General features: G+C 33.0%; 1 protein-coding gene across 4 annotated transcripts in view; it reads right to left on the bottom strand.

The window, feature by feature from the left end:
* Positions 1-326: 326 nt before the first annotated feature.
* The window catches only part of IBTK (inhibitor of Bruton tyrosine kinase), a 90,793-nt gene continuing 75,715 nt past the window's right edge, over positions 327-15,404 (bottom strand). For all 4 annotated transcript variants that reach the window (XM_019442723.2, XM_019442725.2, XM_019442724.2 and 1 more), the window contains exons 26-28: positions 12,745-12,894; positions 2,383-2,515; positions 327-1,581 (exon numbers count right to left, since the gene is read on the bottom strand). In XM_019442723.2, the coding sequence (XP_019298268.2) occupies positions 1,450-1,581; positions 2,383-2,515; positions 12,745-12,894 (415 nt within the window). In that variant the 3' untranslated portion in view covers positions 327-1,449. The remainder of the gene's footprint in view (positions 1,582-2,382; positions 2,516-12,744; positions 12,895-15,404) is intronic.

Below are 15,404 nucleotides of genomic sequence, written 5' to 3'. Positions count from 1 at the left end.
CAACGTGGAGTACACCATGAAAACCATCCCTTTATAGCATCTTTAAATGTTAAAGATGCCAATAAAGAGCTTCGAATGAAATAAATCCATTACTTCAGAAGGCCTCTTTACTGCAGCTTCAATAATATAAAATCCATTTTTTTCAATGTAGTCAAACATAAAACTGTTCACAGATGCATCTTAGGAAAACCGCCTTATTTTAAGCAATCAAGGAGTGAATATACAACACCAACTTATTACATCTATTGTATATCAGGTGGAATAATTAATAATTCCTCCTATGGTAGATGTCAATATAGTATATCAAAGACACATTAGCAGTAAAATAGATCAATTATTTTTTATTGCACATTTGCTTACAAATTTACTGTTTTCGGTAGAGCTAAATCTCAAGTATTAAGTTAATTTCAGCCATATTTCCATCAACTGAATTACAGCAGTGACTTGCCTCTATGTCCCCCTACGATTATGTTTCAGAAACTAGAAGATTAACCTTCCCAATCTGTCTAGTTTACTAGAGCACACATTTAACATTTGTTTTTAAAAAATTTAACCACTCAAAAACAAATAGCATACTGTAAAGAAAACAATGTTTATGTCTATTGATATAACTCAGGCTCAGAGAACTTCTGATTATATAATATTGTAAAGGGTCTTCAAAACTATTCAATTCTTATATGTATAATTAAGCATTTATTTTGGAAAATTTTAACATTTTGAGAAACTGATTCTCTCACAATCAGGCTTTTATAATGTTTCCCCTCCCCACCAAAAAACAACCCACAATGGCTCCAAATTTTATAAAGGAACCATTATCTTGGACTACATTTCAGAATTGTAATCATATTCTTTTCTCACTGGACTCTGTAGTTTAATGCAGAATGTGCTGTACAAATTGAAAAACTATGGCATTCGAGCAGTCTAAGCTTTAAATAGACCTAGAACATGATAGCCTGATCAAAAAAGACCCAAGAATGGAAACAACTACTATAGCGAATACAAATTTTTGGCCATTAATGGATCAGAAATAATGGCTGATGCTCCTACTTTAAGCTCATCAATATCACATAAAAAAAGAAGAGTGACAACAGACATTTGGCAAAATCTACTTATTTATCTCAAATTCTCATGGAAACTTATTTTTAATGCCTCACTCTTAAATTTTACACTTCAATCACTCGTATTTTTTAAGATTGTTCAGAAGAAATAATTCTACTTAATCTTAACCAGTAAGTTTTTCCTCTCACACATTTTTACATAAAAAGTTACTAAAATCACAATTCTGTGGCATTTGTTTTTAATCATACAAACATTAAATACCTAAACTTCAGTAATTATATCCTTTCTTATTCTATCTAGAATGTTACCAAATTGTAAGAACTCTTTTCCACAGCTTTTCTTTATAACAATCATGATTTATGAAAAAATGCATTTCAACTCCACAGCAAATTAGCATCCATGCTTATTCCACATAGGTACTGCTAATGGTCCCTGTGGTGTCCTTTCAATAATGACAAACTCATCAGGGTTTCCAAATGCCTCATAGAAAACCAACAAATCTTGTATCGCATGCTCCTCGATCTGAAAGAAGGGTGGAAAAAAAAAACAACAACAAGCCTTGCTTTACTATTTTAGAAGAATTATATTAGCTTCCCAATTTCCTTTTGTGGAAGTACCACTTTTTGTGAATACAATGCAGCAAAACTAGGTATCCTGCTATCCCCTTGGCAAGAAGGATTAAGGCCTAAATTAGAATAATCAGATACCTACCCAGCCTTGAATTTTAATCTTGAGCAGAAAGGAAAAAAACAAACAAACAAACAAACAAAAAAAAACAACACCTGAAAATAATTGTTGGAATCCATTCATTCCAGTAACTTCAGTGAGATACTGTACAAGTCTTCTAATTCTTGCTTCTAAGCTCTCTGGGGCAACTGTGGGTCTTACCTGTTTCTAAGCCTGGTTCTCAAGTCTTTCAACTAAGTCTGAGGAATTCTAATAACCCTCTAATAGTTTCCCTTTCCCTTAAGTTTGCCAAAGTTGGTATCTGTGGCTTACAACCTAAGAACACTTACTGACACAGAAGCTGGGTGTAGAACTGGATATTGCTAAGTTCGTTATCGATCACTTTTAAAAACTAAAATGGTCTAAAGTATCACCAGTGCTAAAAAAAAAATGAGCTTATGATAATTGGTTCTAAATTAATTATCCTGAATACTTCAACTGATACTTATTGAGTGCCTCAGTTTAATTTTATGTTTACATTTTAATGTAATAAATATACGCCCCTTTGCAATGAAAACAAACATAATTTTAAGACATGTGGATGATATGTAATGTAGTTCTTCCCTAAATTAAGTCCATTATAGGCAACTTATTTACCTGAATCAAAGCCAAGGGTTTTTCTCGACTTCTGATAAGAGCTGCTTCCTGCTGTAGTTCTTCTTCTACAATAGATGCAAAAGTGACGGGGGCTACCATGGAAGGAGCAGTCAATGAAGAAGACAGCCAGGGACTGAAAGAATAGTAACAATGAGTTTTCATTCATCTTCCCAAATTTTGGCATATAAAATCTCCTCTCAAATACTCTTCCACATTTTTTCCCAATGACCTACAATTTAAGGGGACTTGGAAGCTTTTGCATTCTCTTTATAGAATGGTAAGGTGAGAAATAGAAGAAAGGAGAGCTAATACTTTATTTGGATCAGTGCTGCAGAGATCAGTGCTGTAGAGATAACTTTAGAAAACACCAATAGGTGAGATGGAGCAGAAACAATATAACTAAACAGAAAGGTAACTAAAACTGTGGAGCAGACAGTAGTTAGATAATACATTCTATTCAATATCATACTATTCTCAATGTCTTAATATTATCTTTCAGTGCTAAGCAACAGCGTAGCTTTGAAGGCTCCAAAACTAATCAGTTAGCCTTGGGACTATCCAGAAGTCGTAAATCTGAAATATGGCTGCCTTCTAGTCCTGGAGAACCATGAGTGGAACATCTGCAAAACAAATGCCAAAACTGGAGATTAAGACCTCTGGTAATATTAGCAAAACTATTAACAGAAATAAAGAGGAAGAATTACGAATCCCTGAGTCAGGTCAGATTTCCCTTTAAAATTATAAGTAAAAAACAAAACACAAAAAAACTATACTCATAAAATCATGTGTATAAAATACCACAGAGGATGATCTTGCAAGAAATGGTCTATTTTTATAATAATATTCATATAAGCATTTACTATTATCAAACATACATTAGGAAATACAGAAAACTTTGTAAATAAAGTTCCACATTAATAGTTTATGAATAAAAGTGAAAAATTAGCACTGTTTCAAAATACATATAAACAAGATAATTAGCAGCCAAATTCTGTGAGCAACTATTATAGTAAATACTTTGACAAGCCAGGAATTAGAATATAGAGATCATATCTTATATTTCTATCCTATAAGAACTCACAAACTAAATGAGGAAGAAAACATATAAAATGACATAGTATAGCAGAAAATAATTTAGTATCTAACAAGGACTATAAAAATCAAAAAAGATTTGGTTAGGGGCACCTGTGTGGCTCAGTCGGTTAAGTGTCCAACTTCGGCTCAGATCATAATCTCACAGTTGGTAAGTTTGAGCCCCACTTTGGGCTCTGTGCTGACAGCTCAGAGCCTGGAGCCTGCTTTAGATTCTGTGTCTCCATCTCTCTCTTCCCCTCTCCCCACATTGTGCTCTCTCTCAAAAATAAACATTAAAAACATTTTTTTTTTTTTTTAAGATTTGGTTATTTGAGAGGGCTTCATGGAAAAGACAGTAACGGGGTACAGGATAAGGGGGGTAGGAAGTATTCCTGTAAGGGAAAAACTTAACAAAGGTACTACAGAGACTGGCCTAATTGTGGAATTTTACGGCTAGAAAGGTACCCTAGAGACTATCTGGATTTATCCAATGCTCTCTTTCAGGAATGAGCAAATGTAGGCCTAGACAGATTTAAAAGAAAGTCAGAGAATGAACAAACAGGGCCTAAAATATTGACATCTTGATTTGTTTATGCAGTTACTGGGTATGTGTAGCACTATGGTGCTGAAAATCTGACTGATTAAAACTCAGTCCCTCCCCTCAAAAAATTTTGGGAGGAGAGATTTAAAAATCTATCTAAACAATGATGAAAGAACATGAGATAAAACAACTGATACCTGTACCAATATGTACTAAGTAGTATGGATTCACAGGAGAAACTGGTATACTATGGATGAGGGTATGTACTGCTGTCTTCACTGAGGAAACTGCATTAAAGCTGAGGAAGGTGGCACTGACACAGGGTTTTTGGTAGTACAGATACATGGAATAGTAAAAGATTCTGGTGGCTTAAGTAAAGGTAAGTTGTTCTTTTCAATAAACAGAATGATTGGCTTAAGAGTTTGGATGCGATTAAAAGGGATATAAAGTTAATAAAATGAACCAGTAGGGCCAGAGTACAAAATGCGCTGAAAGCTAAAATGTTCAGACCTGAAGTGTGGGCAAATAAATTTACTGAGAGTATTTTCATACACATTATCTCATTTAATCTTCATAATACTCTGTAAAAAAAGCAGCATGTATTATTCCATTACACTGATTAGGAAACTTAGACTCAAAGAATATTACATGATTGCCTTATTCACAGGTTGGGTAAGTAGCAGGGACAGCTGAAAGCTGGTCTTTTTTACTCAGAGTACAGTATGTTTTCCATGATCACAAATGCCTTTTTTCTATTATTCCCCTTAGTTTAGAATACATTCCACTACAAATATCTTCTTATTCTTTAAGGATTGGCTCAAATATCACCTCCTCTCTACTCCTAAAGCACTTCAACTACTATTACAGAACTTTACACACTGTGTTATTATTATTTACACGCCTGCCTTAACTGCTCGACTAGTCTCTCAAGGTACACACTGTGCCTCATTCATGTTTGTCTCTCAGTGTCCAGCAGGACATGTGGAACACAGTCATTTGTAAAAATATAATTAGGAATAATGAACTGAATCAGCCAAAGGATTTTAAGTATGAGATAAAAACTACAAAATAAATAGAAAAAATTCTACATTCTGATGGAATAAAGAGGTATCTTAAAGACTAAATGCAAATTCCCATGGTTAAGTTCCTGGAAAGGTTCTTAGGAAAAAAAAAGTCCTAAAGTCAATAAAGTCAGTCCAAGACTGGAGATTAGAGGCCTTCCAGGGGCACTGAAGCATAGCATGGAATAAACACAGATAATGACTTAAGTGGTGCTCAAAACTCCCTCTGGTGTCTGGGGATCAGCTAAAAGTGTTAGACACTTGCAAAGAAATGGAAAAATATTGTGTAATCAATTATTATTCAATTAAGTAAGAAGCAGCAGCTACAAACTGTCTGTGAAAATGCTATGATACTGGCTAAAACAAACTGAGTATCAGGACTACACTATCTTATACAGGCCTTATTAAATCAAAGTTAGGAAAATCAGAGCTTAAGTATAACAATTCACCTGTATAACAGATTTTATAATAAAGTACTTTCATATACATCATCAGATATAAGCCCTATAATAAACCTGTATGACAGGCATTATTGTTCTCATTTCATGTGATAAAACTGGTTCAGGAGAGGTTCACAGAGGGCTACTATGTTAGACTGAAACTCAAATCTGTTTTATAAAATGGTAATCCCAGAAGTCTTTCCATTAATGGTTTTTCAATGGATAATCTCATTAGTTATAAATTTACCCAAACAACTGCAAGTCCATGAAAATTTCATCTTAGAATGAAGCAAAACTGTTAAACAGAGCTCTGATTAAACAAATGTCAAAACATGCTAAGTTTCCAGATAATAAACACAACATTATTAAGCTTTAGGTATTTGCAAAACAGACATCTCAAAAGACAATCTATAAAATTTAGCCTTTTGAAAATAAAAGCAACATTGAAAGGCTGGCTAAAATAAAATCTTCTTTCAGAGATTTTTGTTCAAAGAACGTTAATCTTGCCAAATTTAGACTTTGAGAATAAATTACTTCTTATACAGTTAAAAAAATTCTGTATTAGCTTAATTATAAAGATTTTTATGTAAGTTTAGAGCTGATGTAACAGTTTTTATCTCACAACTAGTTTTCCTAACCAATAAGAAACACGAGATCAGTTTCTGCCCAGAATTACGTAAGGGGGTGTTTAAGTGAAAGGAATATGAAAGAACACACAAGTAACAATAAACATAAATTACACAAACCCATTTTCTACATTTTAAAATCCCCAAATAACATTGCCATTCCTAGATTTCTCTAGCCTCAGGGGAAAAAAAAAATCACAGTTTCTACAATTAAAACAAGATGTAGGATTTGAGGAATTTCCTAAGATGAGTTCCATCATCCCTGCCATGAAAATTCCCTAAAGAATCATAGCATTTCTGCTTTTTGCTCTAACACTGTTTCCTCTATTTACACTATTTCCTCTATTTACACTACCCCCTCTCCTCTCTTCTTTTCAAAAACAAGCTTTTGAAATGCTTGTGGTAATGCAAATAGATCAATATTTTTCTAATACTATTCATATGGCCATATATATAATGGTCAAATATTTGGCACTGAATAAGAAAAGTGTTTATGAACTAAACACATCTCCAGCCCATGGCCATTTTTTCCCCTTCTCTGAACCACTCATCTATCACTTAAATCATATATTGCCTTGTGACTTCATATTATTATACTGTACTCCAATTTCATTCCTGACCTTTAATTTAACTTCCATGTAGTGCCTATATAGACTTACCAAGTAGATTTCAAATACATTTAAGGGACTAGGCCTGTATATAACACTTTTATATATACACATAATAGAGGCTAGCAGAATGTTGTGCATATATAATTTGGTGAATTAATATTTTACTTCACCTGTTTTATTATTTCCTTTTTAAAGAGCTCACTTATGGTTACACATTTTCTGTGATGAAATTAAAAAATGAAAGTCAAGCTATTTTACTCGTTAGTGATCAGATAAAACACAGTGCTCAGTGATAACTTAGAGCTATTTAAAACATTAACTTCCACTTACCAAACAGTCAAGCTATGGATGGCATGACACTATTATACACTCCTTTACAATTTCCAAACCAGTGTAACAGCAGATGCCACTTTTCACAATTAAGAGCCTTGATGTTATAGCACACTCTAGTGATCAACTATGAAACCACAGATCCTCCATATTTTTCGAGTTCTATGACAAATAAAGACTTATCCAAAGAAAATAAAATTTCAATCTACAGCATTAATATTCAAAATGTAAAATTATTACAAAAATGAACTTAATGTTCATATCTTACAATTTATATACCTAAGGCACATAACTCACTCATTAGAAAAAAATGTTACTTGAAACAATTTTACCTCATTTATTCATCTTTTTCTCACTGAGCACCTACTACATGCTAGAAAATAAGCGTTGGTAATTCAGTAAGGAGCAGCGATCAATCTTCTCTCATTGAGATGACTCTCCTCTCCTATGCTTTCATTGAATATATAGTTGGATATAAAAACATTAAAATACTTGTAGGTGAAAACACTAAACAATGAATCACACTAATAACAACTGTAGAAAGTGTGATGAATAAGAAATGCTATGGGAACACATAGAAAACTGACGCAGGAAGGGAAGTCTGACTTCTCCGTAGAATATGACTGAATAGAGACTGAAAGAAGAATCAGAGTCAACTAGTCAAAGGGTACGCAGGTGGCCAGAAATAAATGGCATTTGAGAAAAGAACTAGAATACAGAGATGTTAAAAGAGAAAGAAGAGGTTGGCAGGAGCCAGACTATGTAGGCCTTAAAGGCCATATACAGATTCTAGCTTTCACCCTGCATTTCAGTAAAGAATATACTGGCTCAATATACTGGAGGAATGTAAGAAAAGCCATGGCAAGTACCAGTTAGGCTACTCAGGTGGCCCAAGTGAAAGATCGCAGTAATATGAATGAGGGAGAAAAGTGAAGATAAAGTTTACTATATGATCTGATAAATTTTCAACATCTAAAAATGACATGTCCTAATGGCAGACTAGATATTGGTCAGGAAAATAGAATGTTAAAGACTTGCAAATGCCATTTACCAAGGAAGAAAACTCAGGAAGAATGGGCTTTTTAAGAGAACTTTTGTCTTAATTTTAAGCTAAGTATTATGATATACCTTTTTGTTTCCAACTAACCATAAAATATTCCATTCTTCTCATTAAGAACTGGACTTTTTATATGTATTTTTTATTTGAAATAGAATTGACAATGTCATCTTAGCTTTAGGTGTACAACTGTAATTCAACAGTTCTATACATTATGCTATGCTTAACCACAGTAAGTGTAGTCACCATCTGTCACCAAACAACATTATTACATATTATTGGCTATATTCCCTATGCTGTACTTTTCATCTCCATGACTTACTTATTTTATAACCCCAAGTTTATACCTCTTAGTCTCCTTCACTTATCTTGCCCATCCTCCCAACCCTCTCCCCTCTGGCAACCACCAATCCATTCTTTGTATTTATGTCTCTGTTTTTGCTTGTTTCTTTTGCTTTTTTAGATTCTGCTTATAAATGAAATGATATGGTATTTGTCTTTCTCTGATTTATTTCACTTAGCATGGTACTCTCTAGGTCCATCCATATTGTCACAAATGGCAAGATCTCATTTTTCTTCATGGCTAAATAATATTCCATTACACACACACACACACACACACACACACATATCTTCTTTATCTATTAATCTACCGATGGACATTTATGCTGCTTCTATACCTGGCTATTGTAAAAAATGCTACAATAAATATAGGTGTGCATATATCTTTTTGAAATAATATTCCTGTTATCTTTGGGTAAATCAAGAAGAAAAAATCTGGAAAATTTTTGGAAGAAAAATCAGGGAAGGGGATGTTTTTTGTATATATTTAAAAAAAATTTTTTTAACGTTTTATTTTTGAGACAGAGAGAGAGCATGAGCAGGGGAGGGGCAGAGAGAGAAGCAGACAGAATCTGAAGCAGGCTCCAGGCTCCAAGCTGTCAGCACAGAGCCTGAGGCGGGGCTTGAACTCACAGTTTGTGAGATCATGACCTGAGCCAAAGTCGGATGCTTAACCGGCTGAGCCACCCAGGCGCCCCATGTTTTTTCTATATTTTTGTTTGATTTTATGAAAGGGGTATGAGAAAAAACATTGTTTGGTTTTGGACATAAAGTTTACAGTATTTCAGAACATCTAAGTGGGATGAAGATATCAAGAAGACAGTTAAGTAAGTCTGAAGCTCAGATGATAGTTGTGGGCAGGTGATAAAATTTTTGAATCTTTATAGCTAATAACTGAAGATAGAAGCTCATGAAATAGTGTAGAAAGAATATAAAGTGAAATGAGAAGATGACCTGTAATTGAACTTCAAGTAGAATGAGTCATAAAAAAAAAGTTCATGGTTTTGGCAATATGGAGGTCACTGCTGAACTTCGCCTCAACTGTTTCAGTTTAGTAATGGGCCTGGAAGCCAGACTGGATTAAGAAGTGATTGGGAGCTGACAGCCCTTTTGAGAAATCTGGCTGTGAAGGGAGTAAGGGATTGGTAATGATAGGACAACTGTTAGAAGAAAGTGTGGGAGATGACTGAGGGATTGATTACCTCACCCAGACCACAAGAGAGAGATTTGAGCATATTCAAAACCAGATGGGAGGTATCTACCTAAAAGGAAAAAGGCTGAATATCCACAAGAAAAGAAAGGGATAATTAGCAGCTTAAGGCTTTTGAAGTGGAAAGGAGTTAAGATGCCAGCACAGGTACAAATACTAACCTTAGATAGGAAAAATAACTCTTCCAGTGCAAAACAAGAAAGGAGGAAAAAAAAAAGAATACATGCAGATGCAGATTTGTGTTTCATATTAATAAGGAAGTTACATGTCTTTCTATTTAAAAGTGGGTCTACATCACTCATCACACAATTTACAAAAACCAATGGTATTCTTATTTCTTTTTATTATTGAAAAAGACTATATTCAGTTTTTAAGAGTATTATGATACAGGATCATTACTGAGTATAACAAAAGCCAACTTAAAATTTTTAAAAACCTGGGATTGAAAAACATGAGAGATAATGATTTAAAACATCTGTTTAGAATTTGTAAACATACACATTTATGAAATATATAAACAAATGCATGTGTATGTGTACAATGGCATTCAAATGAAGTTGAAAATAAACACTTTTACTGTGAGAACTTAAGAGACTGACTGTTACTTATGAATGGAATAAAATGTCCTTCCCTCAACATTGTTAAGAAAACACCTTATAAATACTGAATAGTTTGTCATTTCAGTGTACAATAAAATGTTCACCAAACATTTGTTGGTATTTTTTTTCTGAAATACATTTTTAAAACTAATTAAAAATATACAAATACTTTTAATACATTGAAGATCATTGGCATGTTAACTTCTATTGCCAGGTTCATTCATTCTTACATTAATTCAAGAATAAAATTTCTTCTGCCATCTTTGTTTAAGTGAACTGTGCTCTTAAAGAATCTGTGAGTTGATTTTTATATCATTTATAATTACTTATTTCAGTCAAGATTTTCTTAATATTAGAGAATTAAAATATGCTTTGTACACTGAATTGTGTAAGGTTTTTCTTCTCTTTTGGACTGTGTTCTAAATAGGCAGGGGCAATGTTAATTTTATCACTGTAACTCTAGTACCTAGCATCATGTCTGATAGAGAGCAGGTAAGTCATGAAATATTTGTCAATTTTAAGACTACATATGTCTTACATCACACCCAATTCTGTATTTATGACCCTAACAAACCAGCCTTAATATTCTTACTTTTTCCTAAGTAAGCATATAAAAACGTTTATCTGTTTCATATGTTAGAGTTACATTTAAGATTTTTATTTTAAAATCATGTTCTACTAATAAAAGTTTTCATAAAGATAGAAGAGAGAGCAAATGATTTTTTCAGATTCTTTCTGATCCCTGATTTTCCATATTGTAAGTAAATGGCTCAAGATCTTTGGTCCCAAATATACATTTATCTATAATAAGGCAGTCAGTCATGACATAAACTACAAAAATCGTTTAAAGAGTTCATCTAAACCAGTAGTTTCCAATGTTGTTAGAAGACTTTGACAGTTCTTCAGGAGCTGCTTGTAAGGTAGATATGATAAGGTTAAACTAGTAATGGTTCCCACATCCCTCTTCTTGATTCAATCAGCAAAACATATTTGATAACATTGGAATTGGACATAAGATTTCATTTAAAAAAAGGGTTTAGGGGGAAAAAGGCTTAACAAATAGTGAAAAAAGGTTTATCATTACCTAAAACAATATTAATCTGGTCACAGCTGACATTTTTAATTATGTTTTTGTTTTGTCTAAAATACTTTAGGGATTAATATCTTTGGGAGATGTCGTATTAGCAAAAATAAAAAAAAATTCCATTTAGTCAACCAACTTGAAACACAGTTCTTTCTTCCAACACAGGACTATCTAATGCTCTAAGAATGTTCCTTTTTGTACAGTGATTAAGAGAATTTACATACCATGGCAAAGAAGCTATTTTTATTAGAAAATTGCTCTTAAATTATGCTTAGATTTTCATGTTCCACGTAAGCATTTAAAATACGAAACTCTTTTAAAATACACTGGACCTTTCAACAATAGCCAAATTATGGAAAGAACCTAAATGTCCATCAACTGATGAATGGATAAAGAAGTTGTGGTTTACATATACAATGGAATACTACTTGGCAATGAGAAAGAATGAAATATGGCCTTTTGTAGCAACATGGATGGAACTGGAGAGTGTTATGCTAAGTGAAATAAGTCATACAGAGAAAGACAGATACCATATGTTTTCACTCTTATGTGGATCCTGAGAAACTTAACAGAAGACTATGGAGGAGGGGAAGGGGAAAAAAAAAGTTACAGAGAGGGAAGGAGGCAAACCATAAGAGACTCTTAAAAACTGAGAATAAACTGAGGGTTGATGGGGGTGGGAGGGAGGAGAAAGTGGGTGATGGGAATTGAGGAGGGCACCTGTTGGGATGAGCACTGGGTGTTGTATGGAAACCAATTTGACAATAAATTCCATATTAAAAAATTAAATAAGATGTATATACAAAAATAAATAAATAAAATAAAATACAATGGACTTTAAAAACTTGTATCAAAAATAGCTAGAGAAAAAACTGGAAACACCCAAAGTCCATCATCTGTTTTATATCTACATAATGAACTACTACTCAGCAATAAAATGGAATGAACTATTGATACACACAGCAACATGGATGAATCAAAAACTACATACTGAATGATCCTACAGGTATAAAACTAGAATATACAAGGTGGTCTATACTGACACAAGCAGGTTAGTAGCTGCCTAGAGAGCAAAATGGGGTAGGGAGGAAGAAATTACAAAGGGGCATGAGGAAACTTCTAAGAATGATGGTTATATTCACTGTTTTGAGTGTAGCTGGTGATGGTTTCACAGGTACATATGCCAAAACATCAAATTAAATACTTTAAATATATACAAGCTTACTATAAGACAATTCTACCAAAATAAAGCCTCAAAAAAAAGACATGTTAATTTTCAGTGTAAAAGAATGTGTAAAAATCCACCTGATAAATTTTTAAAGATTTCAGAATGTGAAACTACCATAGAATTTTTTAAGGTAGAAAATGTGTAAGTTTAACTTATTACCTTTCAACTTTTGGAGACTGGGAATTTTCTATTCCTTTAAAACAAACTTTTTTGACATGATCTCCTGAACTGTGACCAGTAACAGATTTTTTTTCTTCTACTAAGAAATCCCGGAATGACTTAGATGAAACTGAATGTAGAGAAGATGCCCTGCAAAAGACAAAAGATCATGTTAAGACATCCATTTTTTAAAAGGTCAGTGCTAGAAATCACAATGGGAGAATGGGGAAAATGTACACCAAAAATTTTACAATATTATGTAATTAGTTTTTAAGGCGATGCTGGGTTCTTGCTGTCAGTTGTGAACTAATCAAAATGATGTGATTTAAAAAAAAAAAAAAACAATGGAGACCAACACTGAAGATAACCCAGATGTTGAAATTAACAATGATATTAAAAACAAGTATTATAGCTATGCCTAAGGCAACAATAAAAAAATGTGCAGAATAAATTAAAGAATAAGCCCAGAGAAAAATAAAGAATAAGCCCAGAGAAAAACTATGAAAAAGAATAAAACAGAAATTCAAGAACTTTTAATTCAATATTTAAAAAACAAAATTCACTGGTGAAGGTAACAGCCGATTAGAAAATAGTCAGTAAAACTGAAGATAAAGCAATACAAAATTTTGAATCTAAACAGAGGGAAGACTGAAAAAATTTCCACCATGGTGACTTAGATAATATCAAAAGGTCTACCATAAATATAACTGGGAGTCCCAGAAGGGGAGGTGAGAAATATGGCTGACAAAAATATTCAAAGAAACAATGCCCAAGCATTCCCCAAATCTGGTAGAAGATACAAATTTAAAGATTGAAGAATTTTAGCAAACCCCAAAGATCAATCTAAAGAAAACCATACTTAGGCACATGAGCAAACTGCTGAAAACCAAAGATCAAAAGAAAATCTTGAAAGCATCCACAGAAATACAACACAGTATGAAAACACTTAGATTATTAGAAACAAGGATAGCCAAAAGACAGTAGAACAACATCTTTAATAAGAGGAAAGTAAGGAAGAAAACTATCCATCCAGTTCTCTATATGAGTGAACCTGGACAAGGATCCTTTCCCAAGTCAGGCTCTGAAATGATTACAGTCCTCGTTGAACTCTGATTGCAGCAATGTGAGACTTGAGCCAGGGGCACCCATAAGCAATAACTCTGTGAAGCCATATCCAGAGGATATGAGACAATAGGACCCAAAGGAACTATGAGACAATAAACACTAGTTGTTTTAAGTCATTATTTAGGGATAATTTGTTACAAAGCAATAGATAATACAAGATACTACTGGAATTAAAAAGATGATAAAGATTATAATAACTTTGTGCAAATAAATTTGACAACTTACATAAAATGGACAAATATCTTGAAAATACAATTTATCAAAGATAACAAAAATAGAAATAAAAAAATATATAGACCTAGCTCTATTTAAAAAAATTGAATAATCCCGCAGTTTTTTTTTATCGCAGAAATTGACAAATTGATTTTAAAATTTATATGAGAATACAAAAAAAAATTAGATTTGTCAAAGTATTCTTAAAGAAATACAAAGCTAGAAGAAGATAAAACAAGTCACAGGAATCAAGACAGAGTGGTACTGACATAAGGATTAACAGATCAATGGAAAAGAATAGAGAGCTTACATATAGAACCTCATATATACAGTCCTTCTACTTTCAATAATTAAATTACCAAAGCAATTCAGTGGTGAAAGTAATTATCTATAATAAACAAATGGTTTATAAAAGAAACCTTTACCTTTATCTCACACCATATCCCCAAATTAATTCAAGATGGATCATATATCTAATGTAAAAGCTAAGTAACCTAGAAGAAAACAGACGACTATAACTTGGTGGTAGGCAAAGTTTCTTAGGACTTATATAGGAATAAACATCAAATACAGAAATGATGAATTAGACTTAATGAAAATTAAAACTCCTCATCAGAAGGTATTAAGAAAACAGAAAACATTTGCAAAACACATATGTGACAAATGACTTGTATCCAGACCATAAAAAGAACTCCTGGAACTAAAAACTTAAAAACACAAATAATAAAAGTCAAGGGAATTTCAAAAAGCGAAAAGGATTTGAATGTACACTTCACAAAGAAAGTATGCTAATGATGAATAAACACATAAAAAGTACTCAGTATTCACCAGGGAAACACAAAACCTCAATGACAGGCTGCTACACACCTACCAGAATGGGTCAAATTAGTTGACAATACCAATGCTGGCAAGAATATGAAATAACCAATACTCTCATACATTGTTGCTGGGAGGATAAAATGGTACCACAGTGCTGTGGGGAAAGGACTGGCAATTTTGTAATAAGTAAACATGTATCTTCTGTATAATCCAGCAATTCTCCCTGGTATTTATACAAAAGAAATTAAAATATATGTCTATTAAAAGGCCTACACAAGAATGTTCAAACAGCAGCTTTATTCACAATAGCCAAAAACTGGAAATAGTCCAGGTGTCCATCAACAGGAATAAATACAAACTGTGGTATATTCATACCTTGGAATACTACCGAGTAATAAAAGGGAATAAACTATTGGTTCACACAACCCAGATAAATCTGAAAAACATGCTGAATGAAAGAAAAAACATGCTGAATGAAAACAGAAAAAAGTATATTATGTTTT

Source organism: Panthera pardus, unplaced genomic scaffold (genome assembly GCF_024362965.1).
Source record: "Panthera pardus isolate Hobbes unplaced genomic scaffold, ASM2436296v1 HiC_scaffold_17, whole genome shotgun sequence".
Taxonomy (NCBI): Eukaryota; Metazoa; Chordata; class Mammalia; order Carnivora; family Felidae; genus Panthera; species Panthera pardus.
Note: the sequence above shows the minus strand (reverse complement) of the source record. Positions and strands in the feature narration are given on the sequence as shown.